General features: G+C 44.4%; 1 protein-coding gene across 3 annotated transcripts in view; it reads left to right on the forward strand.

Annotated features, from left to right (window-relative positions):
- Positions 1-1,715: 1,715 nt before the first annotated feature.
- LOC119181035 (2-hydroxyacyl-CoA lyase 2) overlaps positions 1,716-25,467 on the forward strand; it is a 42,713-nt gene continuing 18,961 nt past the window's right edge. The window contains exons 1-12 of one of the 3 annotated variants that reach the window (XM_075875425.1): positions 1,716-2,024; positions 2,159-2,250; positions 2,893-2,946; positions 5,281-5,385; positions 6,069-6,147; positions 6,887-6,978; positions 8,816-8,954; positions 11,115-11,226; positions 12,397-12,497; positions 17,296-17,405; positions 23,191-23,314; positions 24,476-24,570. In XM_075875425.1, the coding sequence (XP_075731540.1) occupies positions 2,182-2,250; positions 2,893-2,946; positions 5,281-5,385; positions 6,069-6,147; positions 6,887-6,978; positions 8,816-8,954; positions 11,115-11,226; positions 12,397-12,497; positions 17,296-17,405; positions 23,191-23,314; positions 24,476-24,570 (1,080 nt within the window). In that variant the 5' untranslated portion in view covers positions 1,716-2,024; positions 2,159-2,181. Of the gene's footprint in view, positions 2,251-2,892; positions 2,947-5,280; positions 5,386-6,068; positions 6,148-6,886; positions 6,979-8,815; positions 8,955-11,114; positions 11,227-12,396; positions 12,498-17,295; positions 17,406-23,190; positions 23,315-24,475; positions 24,571-25,467 lie in introns of all 3 variants that reach the window. The other 2 variants (XM_075875424.1, XM_037432208.2) reach the window with 2 other exon arrangements.

Raw genomic sequence — 25,467 nt, forward strand, 5'->3', positions numbered from 1 at the left:
GGCACAAAGAAAGTTTCCTCGGCACCAGGCACTTTCATAAAATAGTCTGAAGAAAGGTTACACAATGGCAGTATGCAGGAGGAAAAATTTAAGAGCTGTATCTTCATAAGATTGGTCTCGTCCTGAATTTCGAACTTTTAATGACGGTGCGTTGGACCACGGCAAGAATGTCCTCCTTCAAACTTCTCTGTAGATGTCCTCCCGAGTTATGAAGACCAAAATCATTTTTTTTTGTCATTGAATAAATGTTTATACTGTCTCTGTCTCTCCCCACCGCTATTTTACATCTGTCGCAACAGAGTTCTCCAACGTAATACTGACACGGCTCAAAATGCATGTACTGAAAGCCTAAAATACAGATATTGATATATATTGACACTTAATGGGATATTTAGAAGGTTCTTCTATAAAAAGACGAAAAAAGTATCCTGGAATACTCATACAGAAAAACGGATACTAAAATATATATATATTTTTTATTTTGAGGATGCTGATGCTCCGCGAAGACGTAAAGCACAGCAATCGTGAATATAGTAAATAACGTTGCACGCAATGGAACTTGCAAGTCAGGCGTATCCCTCGAATCATTTACAAACACCTGTTAAATAAAGAATGCATGCATTTATTCAGCTCACAAGATCTGTTTGTCTGAGAAGAGTGTTTCTTTAAATGCACTGAAACTACAGCAGCTTCTGATATAGGCTGCCGTGTAAACAGACTTAGTTTGGCCTCAAGAAAAAAATCATGGACAAGAAAAAAATCTTTTTGCTGCTGCAGAAGAGCACGAGTTAATTTTATAACGATTAAATATCGACTTCATGGCCGGAGAGTTCCTCAGCATGGCAATATCTCTTCTCTAGTCATGCAGGTACTGAAGCACTTCCGCTATATTTTGCTGTGACATTTATGAGTTCTGTTCCCCACAGGGCCTACATGAAGCCTTGGGTTTCAGGGACGACAATGGTAGGCTGAACACACAGGCGATAGGAATGCCAAGAGACAGTTAAAGGACAAAGCAAGTAGTGTCAAAAATAAGGACATTCTGTCTTGAATGTTGGTTGGTTGGTAGGTTCCTCAATAACTTGGACAGAGTACTGGGATATGAATTTGCATCTTTTGTTTTTTATAATCGAAATAGACAATCAAGACATTCGGCCAACTTCCCCGCTGCGGTGTTCTAGTGGCTAAGGTCCACGCGTGCGCGCGCGATCACACTGACAAGCCGCGCATTCGAAGAAAAAAGTGCTCAAGGTCACAAGCCGTGCGCGACGTATTTTCCTTGCCCATGCCAATCCCTCGAGTTCTGCTTAGCTTTCGGTGCTTTCGTCGGAACGAGAAAAGAAAGAGTGCAATTGCAGCATTCAACAAATCATTGCAACTCCACTCTCACTAGACGGATGTTTTCTTTCTTTTTTTTTTGCGGTGTAGAAGCTCTTTCAGTGAATTTATCTTATGGTTACTTGAATAAGTGTTTCAGGGCCTCTTAAAAAAAAAAAAGGTAGTCAAAACTTCCGGAACCCTTACTACGGCGTCTCTCATAATCCCACGATGGTTTCGGGACGTTAAATCCCACGTATGAATGAATCAAACGAATCAATTTAAAAGAAACAGGGATTTTTTTTTTCCTTTATTTGTTGGGCCTGGTGACACCTTCATTGCCGTTCATAGCATCCATCCACCTAAGTCATCTTTAAGGAAATACTCATGTTCTCCATAGCATTGCAATACAGTAGATACATAGTAAAAATATTTCAATGTTGAGATGTCTCTCGCTACCGAAATGCAGATACGCGGTACTGCCCAGGTGTGCTTACAACAACAAGTTGCAATTAACCGCTAGATGACGTAACTGCACACGCGTATTCCGGGTTTTGCTTCTGTGGCGGAAACTTTACTATGTTCAGTGCTTCTTGTTGAGGTCGAATTAATTACATTTGTTGTTTTACTGCGCCCTCTTCGTTATGTGCGTGCGGTGTTCTCTTTTTCCGGCTATTCGGCCGCTGCACTCATCCCGATTCTAACAGGTGCGTGAGCTGCCGTCACGGCTGCGTAGTGTGCTTGAGCGCGCGCGCGCTCAACATTTTTTTTTGTATTATTCGTAACGCCAACCTGTTGTATCGTCCCATGATGTCTCTGTTGAGCGCCCCGACATTGGCAGACCTGTGGGTTCCAGCAGCAGTCATGGTGCTTGGCGGTTTAATAGCGGGCATTAGCAGGAAGTTGTCGCTGCTCGCGAACTTGCGTTTCAAGGTGAGTTCCTCGTTCTCCCGATAGACAGGTGATCCCGCCCGAACACGCTTTTTCGCCAATGAGGAAAAGAAGAAAAAGCGTGTATTGAGAACCGAATAGTTTTGTCTGATCGCTCAGCGCACGCTTGTGAGCGCGCAATACTGCGGACAACCACGAAGCAGGCAAACCAAACGTTAACGAACCGAAAAAAAAAAAAAAAACATGCGCAAACACGCAGACTTTAGACGTGTTGTGGTAAACCGAAGGCAGTGCTGAAACTCGCTAAAATGCGTGCACCACGCGCAGAGTGCATATGCTTTTATTTATCGTGTTCATATGCGCTGTATAACTTTAGAGCGGCACAGGAGAATCAATGTCTCATGATTAGTTCTAAAGTAGCGGTCGGATAGTGCTGGTTAATATTTTCCTCGCGATGTAAGCGCAAGACACCACAGAAAAATGAATTAACGGCGAGATATGAATCAATATTTTGACCAGAGGAGGCCGTGATTTAGACAGCGCACACAGATTTAAGCGTCATTGTTTATTCCGTTAAATTGTGTGTCGTTTCTTGATGACTATGTTCACGGAACAGCCCAACAGCGAACTCAGTTTCTAATTAGTCGTAGGAAATATTATACGTGTCTTTCTCTCTGGCCGCAGGTCGACAAATCGTCACTACGGAATGGCGGTGACTTGGTAGCCGACGTGCTTAAGGTACGTCCAGTTCCTTCGCATTTCGGTGGACTGTGGCTTTCTTCGATTTCTGTTCGCGGCACATTCAAGCAAAAATCGTCATAAGCTTTTGTGTATCCCGCGAAAACTAGGAGGTATAAGTCAAGTTTTTTTTTCCAACACACCAAGTTGGAGGTCCTTCAGTGAAAAGATGTCGCAGACATCTTGAGAGAGCCCAAAGAAGGTATTTAAAAATATTTTGGAATTAACTAAACATGCATAGGCCAAAGTAAGAGCTTGTTTGTTTTTAGTAAACAAAGCAAACACACAGATTGTACATGGGTTACATAAATCTTGTGTGCACTTGCACAAAAACAATAATTTTTATACAAAAGGATTAAATCCAAAAACATGATAAAATACAGATAGTTCCGTTTAAGCAGATGCTATATGTTGAGCAGCAGACTTCTCACGTGTCTCCTGAACTTATGTTCAGGCAGTTGGAATTCGGTACTAGTTGAAAATTTGTTCAATCTGATGTATCTGATATCTTAAAAGGCATTATCCGTAACATGTGCGAGAAATGGGAACTTGTCTGCATTGATTTAAGAGAGTGTATCGGCAGGAGCTGTCAACCGAATGATGATGAAATTTGTTTTTGTGAGTATGAAGTATGAGTTTAAATGCTTAAAGGTCACTTGCTCTGGTAAGATCATGGTTTATAAAGAGCTGGTGAGGACCAAGTTCGCCAGGAAGCCCATAAAAGTTTTTAAATGTTCTAAGAACTTTTTTTTGTAACACCTCTAATTTGTTCAGGTTCTGCGCAGACGTTTCTGCCCCTACTAGCGCGCCGCAGGATAACCGGGAATATAAATGGCCGTGCAGGGACGCGCAGGTGTGTATTGGGGCTGGAGGTTGGTGCGGGGAGGCGGTGAAATAGAGTAAATTCCCAAGCTGGTGATTTCCTGCCGGACAACTGCTCGAATGAGGGGCAACATAATTGGAGGAGAGGGGTCAGGGGACGTTGGTCATACCTTAGCTGGAGCAGCCGCTTCAATTTCCCGCCTGACGAGTCACGTCAAGTTGTCACAGGTGTCTGGTGGATGAGATGTCTAGACACAAGGACGTGTCAGTGGTATTCGGGAGGCGCTGGAACTGATGGGAGATGCACCTACTTTTAGCTTGTTGGAACCGGTGGCATTCTTGAATAATGGTATCAACAGATGACACATTGTTGAATACCAAAAAGTTGAACGCATCATCGGCGATACCCTTTAGAATATGCGCAACTTTGTCCGGCTCGGACATGTTTTTGTCAGCTTGGCAGCATAGTGCGAGGACAGCCTGAATATAACTGATGTAGGATTCTGTGGAACTTTTTGCGCGAGTTGACAACTCATTCTTCGCAGCTTGGCGACGACTGGGGGGTTCCTAAAAAGCCCACGGATCTTTTCCTTGAAGCTGTCCCAGCTTGTAATGTCATGCTCGTAGTTGTTGAACCAAACACGAGGGGTTCCATCGAGATAAAAGATGACGTTCGCGAGCGTAAGTGGGGGATCCCACCTGTAAGTGGCGCTGACACGTTCGTAGAGGCGTAGCCATTGGTCGACGTCGGAACCCTCACGGCCCGAGAACACGCCAGGGTCTTTGAGGGCGGGAAGCATCACGAAAGTTTTTTCGGGCGCTGTATTGGCAGGCTGGGCAGAAGGGCGGGCGACCGGAGAGGATGTAGCTGAGTCTTGAGTGGTAATGTTAAAAGCCGCGAGGCAGCGTCCACTTCGGAGTTCCGTGGCGAGGACGGGGATCACACAACTCCACCAATTATGTTACAAGAAGGAGACCGGCTCGGAGGAGTAGTCACAGATGTATTTACTGCCGGTTAAGCGAGCAGCACCAGCCACAGAGATTAGCTCGTGCCAGTCTATCTGCTTTGTTTTCTTCATCTCCATTCACTGGCACGTAGCAATATAAATTAAGAATATTACTATGTGCATATCTCTTCGAGTACTCCATTGGATACGTTATTTTTAAATACTTTTATTGCTATAAGTCATGTTAACTTTTTGTTTGTTTCAGCCAAATATTTGTAATAAGAGAATTTAAATTTTGTCTTTCTTTTAAAAAATTTAAAATAAGTCTTTCTTCATTTTGCTATGATGCCAAGTCTAGTCGTGCACGGTCATAACCAGTGTGCCTTTCAAGCTGTTTATGCAGCCTTTCTTTTTCTAGTCCTGTGTAATTTAGTATGGGAAATAACATAAAATAAAAAAAACTGCTTAGTGCAGCGAAAAGAAAGGTCATGGGTTTGCAGGTCATCTTGGTGTATTGGCTCTCGACACACAACCAGTGTCATCGTTGTGGATTTTGTTTTTTCAGGCACATGATGTCAAGTTTTTGTTCTGCCTCAGTGGTGGTCACATTTCACCCATCTTGGTGGCGGCAGAACGTGAAGGCATTCGTGTTGTGGACACTAGGCATGAGGTATGTGGATGATGCTGCGCTTCTGTAATGGTTTCATAGTCATCAGCATTTTAATGAAAACCTCCTGTGATCTCTGGCTTTTTTCTAACATGAGGTGCAGTATTTGCTGAATTAGTGTAGACTAACTTGTACGAGGAAGACATGAATACAAGTTCAACTCTCACAACTTATTATCAGGAAAAAGTTCTGCATAAATAAATACCCTTTATGGATGTAGCACTCAATGCTTGGAGGCAAACATTCTAAACAGGAGGGGTAACGCTTCTTTTCGACTTTCACTGAAAGCTTGCCTTATCAAAGAAAAAACTTTGGTGTATAAAGCAGCCATCTATTGCATAACTCAATTAATTTGACTACTTCCACAACTGCTTTGATGTGCTATTGTTAATTTGATATTGCAGCTCCCTTTGATGTACATGTGTCAGTTTGCTGTCTTTCTGCATACATGCATGACAATAGAGTGTTATCTGTAGAAACCTTCCCTGCTAATTAGACTGTTGTGAGGGAAGCAGCAATATCTTTTTTTTTTATGCATAAGCTGTCATCAATTTAATGCTTCAGTAATGCAGAACCAACTAGCTCAACAACCAATTTTCTCTAGGTGTATAGTAAAGCGGCCTGTGAATCTTGTCTGTGAAGCACTGTCCGACGGACTATTTGATCACAATTTTTTGTACGAACAGGTGAATGCAGTCTTTGCAGCTGATGCGGTGGCGAGGCTTACTGGAAAGATCGGGGTAGCCGCTGTCACAGCTGGACCAGGTACTTGTTTTACGTCAATCTCCCCAATGTACTGTCTTGGACTTGGTGCATAAGTAACATTTAGGATGGTTTTACCTCTTAACACTTTTAATGATCTTCTACATGGTAGCTGTTGAAATATATTTTCTTCAATGTATGAATCAAACCTTAAGCAATATCAATTGTGATCTCTGTACGATTTGTCTGGCTTAATTTATAATTTGTCACTCTTTTTCAATTGCAACAGCAGCTCTTATTACTTGCTTCTCTTAACTATTCATTCCAAGCATGGATTGATGCAATGCTTTCAATGCAAAACGTACTGTTGCATTGTCTAGTACATTGTAAGCTGCAAGTCTTTGTGACCGAATATTTGATCTGTTAATTAGGAATTACACGCTTTTTGTTTGTTTTTTCTGTGGGTATATAAACTTTTTGCCAAGCATTGAGCATTCTTCTGCTGATTTTGATTCTCTCGCTTGAAAAACAAAGCAGCATTGGCAGTCATGCTCATTATTAGCTGCAACATGGTTAATTAAATTATTGCTAATTAAAACACAGCTCATCATATCTTTATTTATGGCAGAACCAGCTCTGTTATCTTGGCCACTTCTGATGATGGGCACAATATTTCAACTCAAATTGCGAGGGACTGTGGTTTGTCGTTCAATTAGCTTTGCTGGCTGATATGAGGTTTGAGTGACCTCTCTCAAGCTTTAATGATACCTTTACTAGCAAAATAACAAGAACGCTTTTGCAGGTCTGACGAACACTGTTACTGCGATCAAGAATGCTCAGATGGCCGAGTCGCCTGTGCTCTTGCTTGGCGGTGCAGCTGCCACAGCTGTCAAGGTGAACTTGATAGTGGATAGGCATTTTGCATACCTTCTACCCCGCCTCAAACTTCCCCCTCAGCTAGGGATGTAAAAACAGCGCAAAAATAGAGACAAGTACTGAACAAGAGACAACACAGGCGCTGAACTCGCAACTCAGTCTCGTCTATTTTTCAGTCCTTGTCTCTAATTTTGGTCTGCTTTTACATTCCAAGCATGAACCATCAACTACCCAACTTTCTCTTCTAGTACAACCCCCAAGCGCATGAGAGAAGGGAAATCTTTCTGAGGGGCTTATTTCTTTGTTACTCACTATCAATTGAATCCAGCAGACAATTTGGCTAAGGAAAGCACGGACTACATCATTTTTTTTTAATAAACTGTGATTTAGTACGTTTGACCATGCTTCAGGGTGAATATTTTCGCATTGCAGTCCGAAAGTGTGGTTAATATATGTATGTACTATTAATGTAAAATAATTATGTAAATATTAATATATGTTATGTAATTATTATTATAAATCTTATGTTAATGCTCTGTATAAATAATAGGATGCATGCAGATGCATGCAATACACTTCAGAGAGGCCTATTGTCACAGGTTGCTCTTTCGCAATCTTTTAGCTGAGCAAATGAAGATATTATTTTCAGTCTGGATGCTGATGCCTTGTGCGTCTTTCTGATATCCTATGTAAAGGTCGACCTCAAGAAAACTGTGCTAAGTATTGGTTAGGAACAAGTAAGTATTAGAATTGGTTTTAGCAAAGCTTTTAACTAATTTTAACTAATTTTTAAAGATTCTTGATTTTGGAAGTTATGCCCATAGTTACCTGACCAAGAGACCCCATAAATGGAAATCTGTTAGAACTGCTGCCTAAATGGAACAACTGTCTCTGATATGATTGGTTTGGTACTTGTATTCTGCTCCCCTGTTCATCTTTCAGTAAATGAAACTCCTGTTAAACGCAACACATTTTCCTGGACCCTTCAGCTTTTGTTTAAAGAGAGCTTACAGTAGTAGTAGTCTACCAAGGTGCAGTGTTGAGTCATTGAGTATGGTGATGCAGTTTGATTCAAGGCTGTAACAGCCACATTTCGGTGTGGTCGAGATGTGAGAACGCTTGTGCAGATAGATTGAAATGCACGTTAAAGAACTCTAGGTGGTCAAAATAATCCGGGATCTCCCATCAGTGCGTGCTTGGTTATTAAGTAATAGTTTTGGCATGCAACACACGACAAATGATAATGCACTCAAACCTCATATATAAAGAAGTTGCATCTTACACAAAAATAAGTTTGTTGCATCTAAAAATTTGTTATAAAGGTGTATTCCTAAAACTATGTCTATTGCAAGAATATTCTTAATTTAATTTGTTATAACTGATATTTCGTTATATCCGGGTTCATTATATCGAGGTTTTAGTCTAGCGACAGCTTATGGTCGGAAAACTCCAGTACCTGCACTAGCGATCATTTGGACAGTGACAGCAACGCTGAAACTGCCACGTATGAACGGGAACTTGAGAGAATTCAAAAATGGAATAGAATAACTACATGCAACATATCCTGAGCAACTTGTCACCTGAAAGATAGAACTTCCACTTCTGCCTCGCTCTAGCGGCATGTGTTGTATATTCCAGTCCCAGATTTGGAGGCATTGCTTTACGCCTGAGTCGAGTGCTCGCTTGTAGAGTCCGTTTCCTGCTCTGACTCTTTCACCGAAATTCAACATTTGTTTCTATTTTCAGAACCTGTACATCTAAAATGAGTTCTGAATGAAACTTATTTTGTATCTGAAGCACTACAAGTTGCCTGGTGACCTCTTCTCATTCCTTCAAAATTTTTTTCACGTGCCAGGGGCGAGGTGCTCTTCAAGACATTGATCAGCTGTCGCTATTCAAGTCGCTGTGCAAGTTTACGGCGACGGTCACTACAGTAAGAGACATTGTTCCTACGCTGCGAACAGCACTGCAGAAGGCGCAGTCTGACACACCAGGTATGTTCGCCTATTACAGCTTCAGTGCGGAAGTTGACAGTGGCAAGGTGCACATTATTTGCAGCTGTAGTGTGAACAATATGACAGCATCTAAGCAAGTCCCATTGAAGAGGTCTAAATTTTTTGCAGGTGACACACTCGCAGTGTCTAGTACAGGTCGCACCATGTTGAATTTTTCAAGTACTTTCAGACAAATTTTTTCCAAACAGGACACTCTGGCTTGCAATTCTCCTTTCTTTTTTTTAAATTATGATTTAGCATCGCTACACGTTTGTTCTGTGTCTCGTGATTTCCGAGATTACTGACCACTTACCAGCATAGCTCGGCGTACTCACTCATGAGTACACTCACTCACACTCATTCATACTCATTTGAACATGGTGAGTGTGAGTATGAGTGAGTACTGATGAGTATAAGTAGGAGTGAGTAGAACGTGAGTGAGTACTGATGAGTATAAGTAAGAGTGAGTATGGACCTGAATGAGTACTTTCAGTGTGAGTAGAAGTGAGTATGAACGTGAGTGGGTGCTCATGAGTGTGAGTAGGAGTGAGTATGAACGTAAATGAGTATTCCGAGTGTGAGTAGGAGTGAGTATGAACGTAAATGAGTATTCTGAGTGTGAATAGGAGTGAGTATGAACGTGAGTGAGTACTCTGAGTGTGACAAGGAGTGAGTATGAACGTGAGTGAGTACTTTGAGTGTGAGAAGGAGTGAGTATGAACGTGAGTGAGTACTCTGAGTGCGAGTAGGCGTGAGTATGAACGTGAGTGAAGGCCTATGAGTGGGAGTAGATGTGAGTATGAACGTGAGTGAGGGTGAAGGCTGAAAAAATTGTGGTGAGTTAGTATGAGTGAGTAGTCTCTCAAAGTGCCGACCTATGCTTACCAGAGATCTACACCATGAATACGAGTACTTTGACAGGGATGGAAGATCGACAGTGACATATTTGTATCATTTAGTAGAAATGAAGCTCAGGTTAAAACGTTGGGTGTCCACAGAAAGCCCTCTGCACCGCTGCTTATCAGCTGTGCTCACTGAGAGAGACAGTCCGCGCAGCCGCCGCGCGAGCCAAATACGAGCGACAACAAGGTCACGCTTCTACAGGGGCTGCCGCAGCCAGCTTTGCTTGTCAGTTCTGATGCTGGAGCTTGAAGATTCTTGAATAATCTGTGACAGGCTGTGCTTTGAATTTTTGTCTACGCCAAGGAAACCCTTGCATACAGCTAAGACGGCCACATTAAACCCCTAAGGTCGATCAGCTTCGCTGTTTCTTAAACTTTACACGGCTAGTGTAAACTGTCTTTTTCCATGGTGTGTGTTTCTGTGTTTGTACCTGTTCATTAAATCACCCTCGTGCTGCGATTTCTAGCCTCCTGTTCAGCTCACATGGTAGACCAAAGTGTTCAAAACGCATAGGTCCCGGGCTCAAATCTAGGATAGCCTTATCATCCCAGCAGGAATGGAACCCGAGCATTCCTTGCGACAATGAAGCATTCTACTATATAGCCACACCAGGTCTCGCAACTACTTTTCAAATAAGCTCTAACGTTCGTGAAACGTCAACTGCGGTTGCAGTGCTGGTTATCTAATTTTATAAGCATTGCATGTGTAATGTTATGCAGCTGTCAAGGCGGGTTAACATCAATCGTAGTTTAGGTGCCATGCGCTGAAGTTGAATTATGAAGCAGTGTCCAGGGCTACCATCTTTGCGAGCACCAGGGCTTCATATCAGCTTATCCCTTCCGGTATTGCTAATACTGGTGTTTCTGTTAATATTGTTGCAACAGTGCAAACAACTGGTTATATAAACATCTGCAACTGGTTATATAAACATCTGCAATATCTGTGTGTGCACAATTTGTACATACATTTAGCGTCATTTCATAACGTGTCGCTCAACAAAAAATTGCAACACCATCACCTTCCCTCCGCATGCTTCGCATAACGTCGATTCCCAACGTACGAGGGATCCGTCAAATTTTTTTATATACATCAGTGTTCAGCAGAAATTCACGTGCTAATTAGCCAAGAAAGATGTTTTCTTCAACTCGTTTTGCTCATACATTTCAGTTTTCTTTCTTTTTTCTTCTATCTTGCTGCAATAGTGTGCTCCTCTTTTTTTTTGTGACCTGCTAAGTGCACTATGTGTGTCTGTTACAGGCCCTGTGTTTGTGGAGCTCCCAATTGATGTCCTCTACCCGTACGGAATAGTGCAGTCTGAAGTTGGCTTCAAAGAACGGCCGGGCAGCCTTGGACAGAAGCTAGTTAAACTGTACGCCAGCTTTATTACATTCCGACTTCTGTTTAGATGTATTTTGCGCTGTAGGCCGTTATTTCTAATATAATTATGCCCTTTGGGGACAGCGATATTTGTTGCAACTGTGAAAAAATTCTGAATTGCATAAAGGGCCTGGTTTTAGGTAGTGTTGTGGATAGCTTGGCTTACTCGTGGGTTGCCCAAGCTATCTGTTTTGCACATTTATTTCAATACGAGACAAATGTGTGTAAAAAACTCGATTTGCTGGAGCCATGCCATGTCTAAGTAGGTTAGCTTTTAGACTTCAAAATGTTAATTGGAAGTATAAAACAGCTTACTTAGACACAACAACTTGAACTAATGTGCATGTGAAAAATAGAAAGCAGGAACTTGCAAAATTGCAAGTCTAGTTGGATATTTGTCCCATTTTTAATTTTCATAATTTTATTGGGATGTATATGGAGAACAAGATTTTGCTCAGATAGCTTGCTGCAGGTTCTTTGCAGAGACTGAAATAGTGCAAGGATTCTGTTCTGATTTTTCTTTCTTTCACTTTTTGTATGTCCTTTGTGAGTTCTTCACGTGGCACTTCGCTTACACTATTGCCAAGATTGGGTGACTGTGAGCTGTAGATTAGTATGAGAAAGGAATGTATTGAGTAAAAACAATCTTTGCATTATATTGGGTTTAGGTCTTTCACTGACTCTTGCGATGCATGATGTATTTCAAAGGTGAGCCTCTATAAACTGGCTCCTGATCATCTTGTAAAAGGCCTGAGTAGGTTTGCGAGTGACAATTTAGAACTGCTCTGTTCTAACCTTGCGTGTTTTGTCAGCATGTATGATCAGCAATTATATCATGGACTGGTTCCTAGTGTTACCCCCATATTTATCTTACCAAGATGTCAAAATATAACTTTGTTTTTGATATCATTCTTGTAGCAGACTGCTGAACATAAAATGAAACACCTAATTGGTACAGTGATTTACTGTGCAACTGTGGCTTTCAGACCTTGTATACTGTGGCTGCTGCATTGTTGATAAACATGAGCCCTATTGTGTCTGGCACGTCGTCTTTTGTTTTCAGTGCAAAACTTGCCGATTTGATTTCTCTGAACACTGTTCTTCTGACAGTCTAACATTCTTCCCCATTGCATGCTTTCTTGCCTTCTTTTTCCCCTTGCAGATACCTGGATTACTACATGCACAACCTCTTTGCTGGTGCCTTCCAGTCCCGTGACGTTTCGCCTCTTCCTGTCTCCATTCCCTTGGCTAGACCATCTGAAGGCAAGTGGCTTGCACAAGACGCAAAGGGGAGCGGTTGCAGAGCAAATTAAGAGCGTGCAGATATATTTGATGTTTCGAAGCAAAGACAGCAAGTGGACTCTCTCAATTAAGGAGAACATAAAGTACCTTCTGGCTGTGTTTCTGTTATCTGAATTCCTCTTAATAGGAACTAAATAATGGTTGCTCAACAGTTCAAGCTTATCGAAAAATTCGATTAAATAGATTGCCTGAAGCAAATCGTTGCAGTTTATAGAAAACAGTATAAAGCGATATGACTTGAATGTTTCATGTGGCCATGACGTTGTTCACATTGTATGTAAGGTTGTCCTGATCACTATCTGTGCATAGATAGATTGGTTAATAATTCAGTGTAACAATTGCACCTACACCCATATATTTGACATAACTGATTAAGAATGTCCATAGTAACGCAGCAAGACAACTACAGACTAAGAGAGTGTGCATATCTCTGCCAGAAATACCATTTTGGCAGAGCCGCTGAAATAGCTCTGAATGGAAGATGACAAAATTGTTGTGGGGCCGGGTCTGGGTTGTCCTGTTGACTTGCATTCTGTGCACCCAGTGCACTGTGATCCCGCTCTGGTACCGACTGACGGCCCCTAAGTAAACACTCCCCGTAACATCTGTTTTGGAGGAGGTAGCGTGTCTTAGAACAACCCGGCTCTGGATCTCCGCAGCGGCCGCCACCTTCGTCCGGCCACCATGCCTGAAGACGGCCCGCAGTCTTCTGCCTCTTTGCAGTCCGTGCCAACTCCATCCCCTGTGATTCCTTGTCACCTTCTAGACTCCGGCACTCTTTGCGGAACCAACAAAAGTGATGTCGACAAATGGCTCGCATATACGAGTGCGTGAGCAAGCACTACTGGTGGGACGAGACTGTTATGTTTGCAAACATCCTATTCTACCTACGGGGTATGGCATGCGTGTGGTATGAGACCCAAGGGGAAAAACCGACAAGTTTGGACGTGTGCAACCAGAAGCTCCGCAATTAATTTGGCCTGTCTCTTGCTCGACATATGGCAGCCAGACAGGAACTCGCTTCGCGTGTTCAATCGTCCTCCGAGTCTTGCGTCGCCTACATTTACGACGTGCTTACCCTGTGCCGCAAGTCCGACAGAGACATGTCAGAGGCAAGGTCAGTAGTGTGTTAAAGGGCATAGCTGACGATGCCTTGAACTTCCTCATGTATAAGAACTGTGCCACTATTGACTCTGTCATCACTGAATGTCGGCGCCTTCGGTGAGCTAAAAGCAGGTGGATTACTTAGCGCTTCAACCGCATTCCAAACACAGCTGCAACTTCCTCGTGTGAAGATCCTGTACCGCCACACTCAAACGTGAATTCTACCATCACCAGGATTGTTCGCTGGAAGCCGTGGCCCCTGCTACCTGTACGTCCCCTGCGCAAGACCTCTTGGCAACCATCTCACTAATTCAAGCCGTTGTTTGGCAGGAGTTTGCCAACATGGGCGTGCTACCTCCCCCACTCGCTCGCCCTGCATATGAACTCCCGCCCACAATGCTGCCCCACTCGTTGCTGCAGCCTCTTAGGTTCTATCATTCCCCCCATGGTACCGCAATCCATCTGAGTGGCGCACCAATGACGATCGACCGTATTTCTTACTCTTGTTCTCACATTGGCTACATTTCCCACCGTTGCCACAACAAATAGTCTTCCCAACCATGGTTTTCAAGTGACTGCCGGCAGGATCGCAGACACTGTTCTCGACCAAACCCCACTGATGACCACCTATAGGACCACGTACAAGCACTAAGCTCGGCCGCGGTGTGTCCCTTTGCAACAGATCAAAACCCTCTTCACTGAAAAATGGGAAGGATTTGTAAGGTATACGAGAGTACGAATGGACATGTTAGGGCATGCAGAATTCGATTAGCGAACAACACTGAGATTACGAAGTTGATACAACTCCTGTCTCCCCTGGAATTATGCAAGTGAAGTTGTCGGCGGTGGAGGGTGTAGAAAATTGCGTGAAGAGACGAAGAAGAAGGGGAAGTAGGGCAAATGCTGTTTGGGATGCTTGGATAGTTGGAATATACGCCATGTTTGGACGGCATTGCATGCAGTGCCAATAAAGGCTACAAAGAGATTATCCACAGATACTATGTTGTAATAAGGTTATAGTGTATGCATTCTGTTGCCACTTTGTGAGGGTGATGTCTAGGCTATTGTGAAGATTCAAACGAACAGTAGAGTATTCGAATTCACTTTGATTCGAATTTAAGTTCTTGAAGCTTTCAAATTATTCGCAATGAACGAATATAGGTGTAATGTTAATCCGCATGTGACTCCCTGTTAAAGTGATTTCGCTGCGGTGTAGGGGTTCTAAGTCGTGAAAGCACATATTCAAGGGAAATTCGCTTCACCACGAAGCCCCACTTCAAATTTAAAAGGGCCGTTCAACACTTTGAGCGTGGTCCGAAAACTCTGCTGATTAGTAACAGAGGCTACCAAGAACTTATGAGCCAAACATTATAGCGCAGCGGGCAGCCTGTAATTCACAATAAACTCTTCAATTCAGCTAAATATTGCTCTCTTATCTCTGCAAATGATGCCACAAGCTCAAAAATCACTCGTCACAGCCATTGTATCAGCCATTGGCTGATTTGAGCATGGCGCACTCTGTCGTTACTGGGGCTGCTGCAGGAGGCCACTACTTGTCCTTGTGTACGTGCATGATCGCACAGAAAAGCCAGAAGAAAAAAAAAAAAGGAGGAAAAGTGCTCAAGGTCACGAGGTGCATGTGACATATTTTCTTTCCCCATGCCGTCCCTTCCTGCTTAGCATCTAGCGCTTTTATCGGGAGGAGAAGAGAGAATGCCGCTGCAGCATGGGACAAATTTTCGCAGCTTCGCCCTTACTGGACGTGTGTCAAGCACTGCGCCGTGCTCCCGACCGGGTTGCAGAAATTAGGTGCCTTTTCTCATCTTCTAACCACTACCACCATACTGGACGTGTTCTTAAAATTTTTGCGGCGGTGAATTCGTGTGGCAAAAACCTTCTTTAGTGAATTAATTCCATGGCTACTTGAAAAAGTATTGCAGGGCCCTTTTAATTGAACATATTACCCTCAAATCAATTCATATTTTTTAAGCTCTTGTTATACAGGCTTGTATGCTTCAAGTATAATAAATGTTAGAATGTTATGCATTTTCCAGGTTATCACTTGCATCTTACGAAAGTCAAATCTTGCTACTACTCAAAGTTGTTTCAACTACCTTTAAAAAATGTCATTTGGGTAGGGGCCTTGTTTCAAATAAAAAAAAATATTGTGCAGGTTAGGTAGGTCATGATAAATATGCCCATTTTTATATGTCATTGTGGCTTCGTCTCTTGTAGCGATTCCGTCAGCACTTCTCTTGTTCGCGATGTCTGCCTTACACTGAGCGTTGGCAGTTTCCCGTGGCAATATATACTATTTGAAATCGATTCGAAATTATTCGTCCAAAAACACTTTGCACAAGCCTAGTGATGGCACTACGTTTGTCACCGGTGATTGGCTACTGCTAATTCTACAAGCGTGGTTTTGATTTTGTACTCGATCAATTCGTTTTGCGAAACATGCTTTCCGAATAATGTCTTGGCTCCACAAAATCAACCTGTGATATAAAATTCATTAGTATCACCCAAATAGCAGCGAAAAAATAAATTAAGTTATCCAGGCTCTTGGCAAAACTGCTTGTTACGTCACTTGCGTCGCCACGCGACAGCTAGCAGCTAGCAGCCCAGTTTGATTTTCACACAGCGGACAGTGTGCTGCTGCTACGTGTACTGGTTGGTGCGCAAGAGGAATTTTTATTTGGGAGGCCATGTTTTGCACTGGATTATAATGTGAAAGTGCAACTTGGACCACGTTTTCCAAAGCACGCTCGTCTGGTGTCCGTTAAAGCACTGTGCGAAAACCATGTGACCTGCATCATCAGCACTGACGCCACCACGAACATGTAAAGTGTTGTCAACAGCACTTTTGTTGTATGAAATCGTGTAAATAAACATAATTCGGCCTCAGCATTTTTTAATTCTTGATAAGACATCTACGGAACATGACTCGGCAGCACCGCTGCAGTGCTTCATCAGCCTAGCCAAAAGAAACTCTTTCATGTTGCTATTCTTTAATAAGATTATGCTTGGGGATCTTCTGCAGCTATTTTTCGGTAAATCCGCTTCGGAGTATTAGAAAAACATTAAAAATAATTCAATTCCCTTCGCACTCAAAATTTTACTATTTGCACAGCTCTGCTGACCTTCCTAGCAAATAGTACCTGTATGCAAGCTGAAGGAAAGCCATGACATCCATTAACTTTACCACTTGCCAAGTATGTTGTCTATAACCGTCGCAGGAAGTCTTGCGTGTTTTGGCTTTGTAAAAGATACTGTTAAGAATATTCTCTGTTTCGTCTGTATCCACATTACATATGAGGTTGCCAGCTGACATAGTTGCCAGAATTTAATTAATTTTTTTTTTCACTAGAGCAACATGAAAGCAAAGAACTGCAAGGGCACATACCATATACATTTCAAGATTTTTGTAAAGTAAACGAGCCTCTCTTTATATCAGACTTCTTTGAAAGTTTTTTTTTTTATTTCACATCCTATCTACATAGCCCAATGTACACATGCGGTGCGCCTGCATGTGCATTAAAAGTGCACATGCAGGTGCACCGCACCCTTGCTTTTCTGTTTTTATGACCTGTTTTCATTGCATCTATGCATAGATCACATGATGATGCCAAGTTGATCGACCATTGATACCACGCAGTCCAGCAGTGTGCAGAGATCATCTCGCGCGCCAAGCGACCCGTCTGTATCGTGGGCAGCCAGGCGACGTTACCTCCCTTAGCTGTGCAGGAAATGAGGGCAGCACTCGAGGTGAGGACAAAGATATGTGTGTTGGATTTTTTTCATTTAGTCTTTTGGTGCGTGAAAAGCTTTTTTGCTGGCTGTCTTTATTATTTGTCTCATTGGTCTATCATAGCAGCATTCCTTTGTGGTAAAGAAAATGTAAATAGAACAAAAAAGAATAAAAAGTTAACTAGGAAGTTAAAGCTTATTTAGAAACTGAAGATTGTACAGGAACTAAATGCTGGAGCTCTAGTACGGAATCCCAGTACATTCATACCCACGTATATGAGACCGGCACATAACAAATGGTGTATTTCAAACATTCTATCATTGTCTTGAATATACTTTCTCTATATTGTTACGTAAAATGAGATGGGACGTCACTGTTTGCCAGTGTATTTACAGCAATAAAATCGAAGCGCAGCACTCAGAGCGAGCAAACCAGTCCTCTTCGTCGTCTTCTGTCCACAGAATGGTTCACCCTTCATGCGATAGCTACGTAGCATTACCCCCCGGTTGTAAAAGCACCGGCTCGGTGCACTTTATACGTGTTCTTCAGAAATAGAGCAGTATGATTTCAACCTACCAACGTGTACTACGTCACTGGCGGTGTTTGCAGACAGGTTAGTGCCGGAGACTGGAATGACCTCATAGGTAACGTTCGTTACCCGTCGTATGATATGGTAAGGTCTCTTGTACGGAGATAGCAACTTCTTTGACAATCCAACACAACGAACTGGGCACCAGAGAAGAACTAGAGAACCAGGTGAGAAGTCGACGTCGACATGCTTGCTGTCGTAGAGAGCCTTCTGGGTTGCTTGTGAAGCCAACAGCCTGGAGCGGGCAATCTGATGTGCGTGGTCGGCACGAGCAGTAGCATCACGTGCTCATTCGCTCGGTGAAGGGTTAGTAGCCGGTAGTAGGGTGTCCAGTGGTAAAGTTGGATTATGGCCAAAGAGCATATAAAACGGTGAATAACCTCCTGTATCATGACGAGATGAATTATAGGCGAACGTCATGTGAGGTAGCGCTAGATCCCAATCATGGTGGTCAGATGAGACATACATTGAGAGCATGTTTGTGAGTGTGCGATTTAGGCGTTCGGTAATGCCATTTGTTTGAGGATGGCAGGAAGTGGTCAGTTTATGTTGCTTTGAGGAAGAGCGCAAAAGTCGTCGAGTACTCGTGACAAAAATGCATGTCCACGATCGGTGAGCAATTGCCGAGGAGCGCCATGGTGTAGAATTACATCGTGGAGCAAAAAGTTGGCAACGTCAGTAGCAGGGCTGGTGGGGAGCGCTCTAGTGATGGCAAACCTGGTCGCATGGTCTGTAGCAGTGGCGACCCACTTGTTCCCAGGGTTTGATTCAAGGAACGGTCCGAGGAGGTCTACACCAACACGGAAGAAAGGATGGAGATTAAGTGAAGGAGTCCAGCAGGGGGTGCGGCAGGTCGTTTTCGACGTTGGCATTTATCGCAGGAGGCCACGTAGCGTCGAACGAACCACGTGAGACCACGCCAAAAGAAGCGGTGCCGGACGTGGTCGTACGTGCGTGATACGCCCAAGTAGCCGGCAGTTGGTTCATCGTGAAGCTTATTCAGGACTGCTGAACGGAGATGGTTAAGCACGACTAGAAGTAGCTCAGGGCCATCTGGCTGGATGCTACGACGGTACAGCGTGCCATTTAGGAGAACAAACATGCGGAGTGACACGTCGTTAGGGTCGGATTCCAGACGGGCAATGAGTCACCGCAAGGAAGGATCGCGACGCTGTTCGTCACCAATCTGACGAAACCTAGACATGGACATGACGCTGGGGCCAGGCTCGCTGACTGATTGATCTGGTTGGTCAATAGGGTAGCGGGACAAGCAATCGGCGTCCAGATGGAGGCGTCCAGGATTGTAGGCAACTGAGTAGGAGTACTCCTGAAGACGCAACGCCCAACGACCAAGTCGTCCAGAAGGGTCCTTCAGTGAAGAAAGCCAACAGAGGGCGCGATGATCTGTGACGACAAGAAACGGGCGGCCATACAAGTAAGGACGAAATTTTGAAACTGCCCCGACAAGGGCAAGGTATTCTTGTTCTGTTATAGAGTAGTTACGCTCTGACTTTGAAAGGAGACGACTTGCATATGCAATTACACGATCAGTGCCCCGCTGAGTTTCGGCCAAAACTGCACCGATGCCGTGACCGCTAGCATCTGTCCACACTTCTGTAGGAGCATCTGGGTCGAAATGTGCAAGTATCGGTGGTGTCGTTAGAGCGATGATTAGTTGAGAGAAAGCGTCAGCTTGAAGAGGGCCCCAACAAAACAGGACGTCGTGTTTGAGAAGGTCTGTGAGTGGGCGTGCGAGTGCTGCAAAGTTTTTACGAACCGGCGAAAGTAAGAGCATAGGCCCACGAAACTGCGAACATCATGGATAGAGCACGGAACGGGAAAGTTCGTTACTGCGTGTACTTTTGCTGGGTCTGGTCGTACACCGGAAGCGTCAACAAGGTGGCCCAACACAGTAATTGGACGAAGACCGAAGCGGCACTTCGAGGAATTCAGCTGGAGGCCGGCATGTCGGAATGTTGATAGAATGGCCGAAAGGCATTCAAGGTGTGTGGCGAAGGTGGATGAGAAGGTTATCACATCATCTAAGTAACACAAGCACGTCGCCCATTTAAATCCTTGAAGCAGCGTGTACATCATTCTCTCGAAAGTTGTTGGGGCATCGCAGAGACTGAACGGCATGACCTTGAATTGGTCAAGGCCATCGGGGGTAACGAATGCAGTTTTCTCACAATCCATTTCGTCTACAGCAATTTTCCAGTAGCCAGATCGGAGGTCGCGAGATGAAAAAAAGGTGGCGCCACGAAGACAGTCAAGTGCGTCGTCATTACGTGGAAGAGGATACACGTCTTTCTTGGTTATTTTGTTGAGGTGCCGATAATCAATACAGAAACGCCAGGAGCCGTCTTTCTTCTTTACCAAGACCACTGGGGAGGCTCAAGGGCTTGGTGATGGTTCGATGATGTCTTTCGATAGCATGTTGTCCATTTGCTTCTAAATCACTGCTCGTTCTGATGCGGACACACGGTAAGGCTGACGGTGGATGGGCGCAGAGTCACCAGTGTTGATTCGGTGCTTGACAATATTAGTCTGGCCCAAGGGACGATCACAGATATCAAAAATGTCACTGTAGGAGGCCAAAACGCGGCAGAGAGCATCGGCCTGATCAGGCAAAAGGTCTCGTCCAATCATATTTCGAAAGATTGCTTCGGCAAAACCGGGTAACCATGAGACTTCGGCTTGGTCCGGAAGCGTTGCAGCGACAACGTTTATGTCATCATCTTTTATGGCAGTGAATAGAACAAGCGACATCTGGTAGGGCAACACTTTAGGAATGAGGCCGAAATTTAGGAGCAGGAGAAAAACACAGTTGTCCACTATGGTGGCAGTGGTATGCGGCACTGTAACACTGCGTGTCAGTCGTGCGTCTGTGATCGGTGTAACGATGTAGTCTCCGTTGGGAACTGGAGGGGTCGATGACAGACAGACGTATGTCACAGCTCGAGGTGGCAAGCGAACAAAAGTGGTTGGACTCAAGCGGCTGACGGGCTTTTCACAGGCATCACAGAGCAGGGGAAGGTCGAGGCTGAGCGTGCCAGAAAAACAGTCAATTAAAGCTGAGTGTGCAGAGAGGAAATCAAGGCCTAGTATGAGGTCATGGGGGCAACGATCTAGAACAACAAAAAGGACTACCGTGTGGCGACCAGCAATGTTGACACGAGCAGTGAACATTCCGATGACTTCTACAGCACCGCCATCGGCAACACGTATGGCTTGAGTCGTAGAGGGCGTCGTGATCTTCTGCAAGCGACGGCATAGATGTGCACTCATAATAGATAGGTGGGCGCCTGGGTCAACAAGGGCAGTAACAGGAACATTGTCGACTTTTACTTCAATGATACTGTGGTGTGTGGGCAGCGTTAGTAGAGGGTTTCGGGGCGTCGTTGCAGCTGCACCTCCATAAACTGCAATATCTAGTTTTCCTGCGGTGATCGTCCAGAGAAGCTCTGAGAGGAAAAGCGCCGAGGCGGCGGAGAGTGGGATTGGCGGCGTAGTGGCGACGGGGAGCGGGAGTAGCGGTGACCGGAAGAAGGGGCGTCAGTGGGAGAGGCTCATGAGGAGGCGGCGTGTAAAAGTTGGAGGGTGTAGCGGCTGGACGTCCAGAAGTAGTAAGGCGCATATAAGCAGTTTAGCTCTGACGTGGTGGGTTGGACCAGCGGCGACGGCAATAACGAGAAATATGTCCAGGTTGACGACAGGAAAAGCAGATAGGCTGGTCGTCAGGGGTTCGCCATTGCGTAGGGTTCCGGAAGGGCAATGATGGAAGAGATCGGCAAGTGTTACCCGAGTGGTGTGGGCGTACTTCAGGGTGAGTCACGGGACACGCTGACGGAAGACCGAAATTATCGAACTCCTGCCTTACCACAGCTTGAATTAAGGCTACAGATGGGTGTGATGGGTCCTTGGGTTGTAAAAACAGGCTGTTGAATGGGAGCTGGACAGGCAGCTTCAAGCTCCCGACGAACAATTTTGATGTGGTCATAGGTGGGTGGTTGGCGAGCGGCTTCACTCGATGAAGTTGCGGCCGTGTTGGGCAGTCGTGTGAATTTGTGCGTGATACGGTGGCTCTTGGGGTGTTCAAACTGCCGGCACTCTTTGACGATTTCATCGATGGTGGTGACAGTAGTGTATACAAGCAGGTTGAAGGCATCGTCGGCGATGCTTTTAAGCACATTCGATACCTTCTTAGGCTCGGGCATCTGTTCGTCAACCGGGCGGCAAAGGGCGATGACATCGTGAATATATGCGACGTAGGATTCGCTAGACGTCTGTGCCCGAGTAGCCAGAGAGCAGTTATCTGTCGCGCAGCGGTGTTCACAAAAAGTCATGGATCTTTTCGTTGAAAGTGTCTCAGCTGGTAATGTCGGCTTTGTGCGTCTTGAACCACACCCGTGGAGGGCCATCAAGGTAAAAAAGCACGTTGGCAAGCATGAGTGTCGGGTCCCACCTAAAGGTGGCGCTGATCCGTTCATACACGTTGAGCCACTTGTCAACGTCAAGGCCATTTTGTCTGGAAAATATGCCAGGATCACGAGCGGGAGGTAGGACAATGTAGGTAGGAGTCACAGAAGAGGCGGGTGGTGAAGACGATGTACCTTGAACGTGTGACATGGTAGGACCCGTGACGATGCGGCTGTTGCGGAGCTTCGTGATGGGTACAGTGAAGGACCAGCAAGTCCACCACAAATATGTTACATAAAATGAAATGGGACGTCACTATTTGCCAGTGTATTTACACTGATAAAATCGGAGCGCAGCACACAGAGCGAGCAAACCAGTCCTCATGGTCGTCTTCTACCCACAGAATGGTTCACCCTTCATGCGATAGCTACGTTGCAATATGATAAATTTTGTATACCAAATCAGCTATACAGTCAAACTTGCTTATAACGAACCTCCATATAGCAAATTGCTCAATATAACGAAGTTATTATACTCCCTGATGTTACTCCATAGAAGCCCATGTATTTGCATGTAGTAGCAGTGGAAGATCTCCTTGATTACAACGAATTTTTGCCACGGACAATCAAGAAATTTAGCCCCGAATTTTGTAATTTTGGCACAAGTATACTGCTGCCAATGGCTAACACCTGTATAGCATTGATACGGGTGTCATTTTGGGTTAATAAAACTCCTGTTCTCAACGTGCACCGCTCTAACTTTATTTCCCGCTTCCGCCCCTTTTTATCTCTCAGAAACTGGGCATTCCTTGCTTCCTTGGAGGCATGGCTCGTGGCCTGCTGGGTCGCCACAGCGAGCTGCAGATGCGCCACTGCCGAAGGGATGCCCTGGCACAGGCTGACGTGGTCATCCTAGCAGGTTGGCTTCTAAAGACGATAGTCTTTCTTGGGATACTTGAACACAGAAATTGTGGTCTGGGTCCATCTGCTGATCGATTCATTTTAACCCGCTTCCTCAATGGTCACCCATCTTGATGTGGTGGTTACGTTCATAATCGCGAAGATTGTCAATCAAAAAGCATTTATGCATATTTGAGGGGCGACATCAATACGAAAGTGTTATGCAGCGTGTCTATTTAGAAAATGCATAGATATGTAATTCTAAAGAGTGGAGTGTTTATTACACTGCGCTGACGATGTCACATTATGAACGAAAAGGCGGGTGTTTCCTGCACTTCTCTGAAAAATTCAGGGGCTTTAACTAAAACGACCCGGTGCTGCAACCTACCAGTGGCTCTGCATTCTAAAAAACTTTCGTTTCTTCGCATTACTGCCTGGTGGCGACATATCTCATGCAGCACCTCCAGACAGGAAACTATCGTTTTTTGACATCCTTTGCGGCAAGGCGTGGAGAAACGCGGCCGATTTTTCTGTAGGGCATTTTGTGTGTGTGATTATGTAGTGGTGTATAGTCTATTGTACTTTGAAGTTGTTGGTTTGGGCTAAGTTTGAGTGCGATGAAGCATGTGTTATTTTAACCTGCAAACCTGTCATCAGAACTTAATTATGAAGAAGTGGGCATTGTATCTAAGATACAAGTGTGGTGATGTCGCACTTCTACATGACAGATGCAATTTAGATTAGGGCGATACTTTCATATCGCTTTAGAAGTACTGTTAAGACCATTTAAACTTGGTGCTACATTTCTCATTTTATCTGTTGTAGCTGTAATTTTGAAATTTCGGGATAGCATGGAAAATGTAAGTTTCCAAAACCAAGATCTGCATCAGTCACTCTCAAGGCACAGTATCTCTCCTTACAGATGTAAAAAGTCTATATCTGTTTGCTTGCATGATGTCAATAGTGTTTTTATATTTAGCATGTATATCAATGAAAAATAAAAAGTGTGATATTTTCCTTGCGACTGCTTAAATAAGGTGTTCTACGTGCACTTCAGTAGGGAACTGAAAGTTTTCTCTTAATATACAGTTCTAGCTTCATTTATTTTCACCCTGGAGCTGGAAGAGACATCACGAGACAAACATCGGACCAGACAGACATTTTTCTCGACGTATTGCAGGCTCGGTGTGCGACTTTCGCCTATCGTACGGCCGTGTACTGAGCCGCAAGTCAAAGATCATTGCCGTAAATCGAAGCAGGTCACAGCTTTACAAGGTAAGAAGGTGTATGTGTAAAAATCTTTCCATAAGAATCCAATATAGTTCTGTTTGTTTTCTTCTGTGTGAGGCCCTTAGAGTCACGTAAATGGGCATTTGTGTATATTGACACACACACACACGTTTTTCACAGTGATCACGTTCCAACTGGTCTAATTTTTGGTGAAATGTGTCAGCTTTTAACCGGGAATTATAATGTATTCAACTGTGTGTGTTTTTGTTGCGAGCACCAGTCATAAAGCTGAAATGGTCGATGACGCACGTATAAAAGCTGTCACGTTTCCCTGAAGATGGGATCATCATTGACCAGTGACTGCATTTGCCGCTATCTTCGGGCTATGAGTGTATTAATCTGTTGGGTACAGGCTCCCCCAATAAAAAGTTTAATCTTCACCGGGCTGGGCAACAACACTCCAGCTACAGTGCAGTGCTCATCACGTATCACTTATGTGATTATCCAATCAGCACATACATCAGCGTTGGTGCTTTGAGAATGCGCTTAAGGCATTTTGCTCGGATTCCATTGTATCACCTTGCCTCACTTCGAACTTCGAGCGCATCCGTAGCTCAGCATTGCGCAGTGCTTCCATCGCACTTCACGTATGCAGCACGGCTGCCGTTACTATTGCAACGCCCGCACCCTCTTGAAGCTTTACTCTCCTTACCATTGCTAGCATCTAAATGAAGAAACAGTCATTGCATCTAGCCCTGAAACAGGCCACACTACTATTTCTGCACAAGAAGCACAACGGGCACCTCCACATTTACGCGGGTGGTTCTGTTTTTTCAGTAAGCTCAGCAGTGGTGGTGGTTATTCCCGCGAAGTCCGTCAAAGTTAAATTCAAGACTTTGCATTTGACGTCATCGACAGCTGGAGAACTCACCGCCATACGTG

The sequence above is a fragment of the Rhipicephalus microplus genome, chromosome 10 (genome assembly GCF_043290135.1).
Source record: "Rhipicephalus microplus isolate Deutch F79 chromosome 10, USDA_Rmic, whole genome shotgun sequence".
NCBI lineage: Eukaryota > Metazoa > Arthropoda > Arachnida > Ixodida > Ixodidae > Rhipicephalus > Rhipicephalus microplus.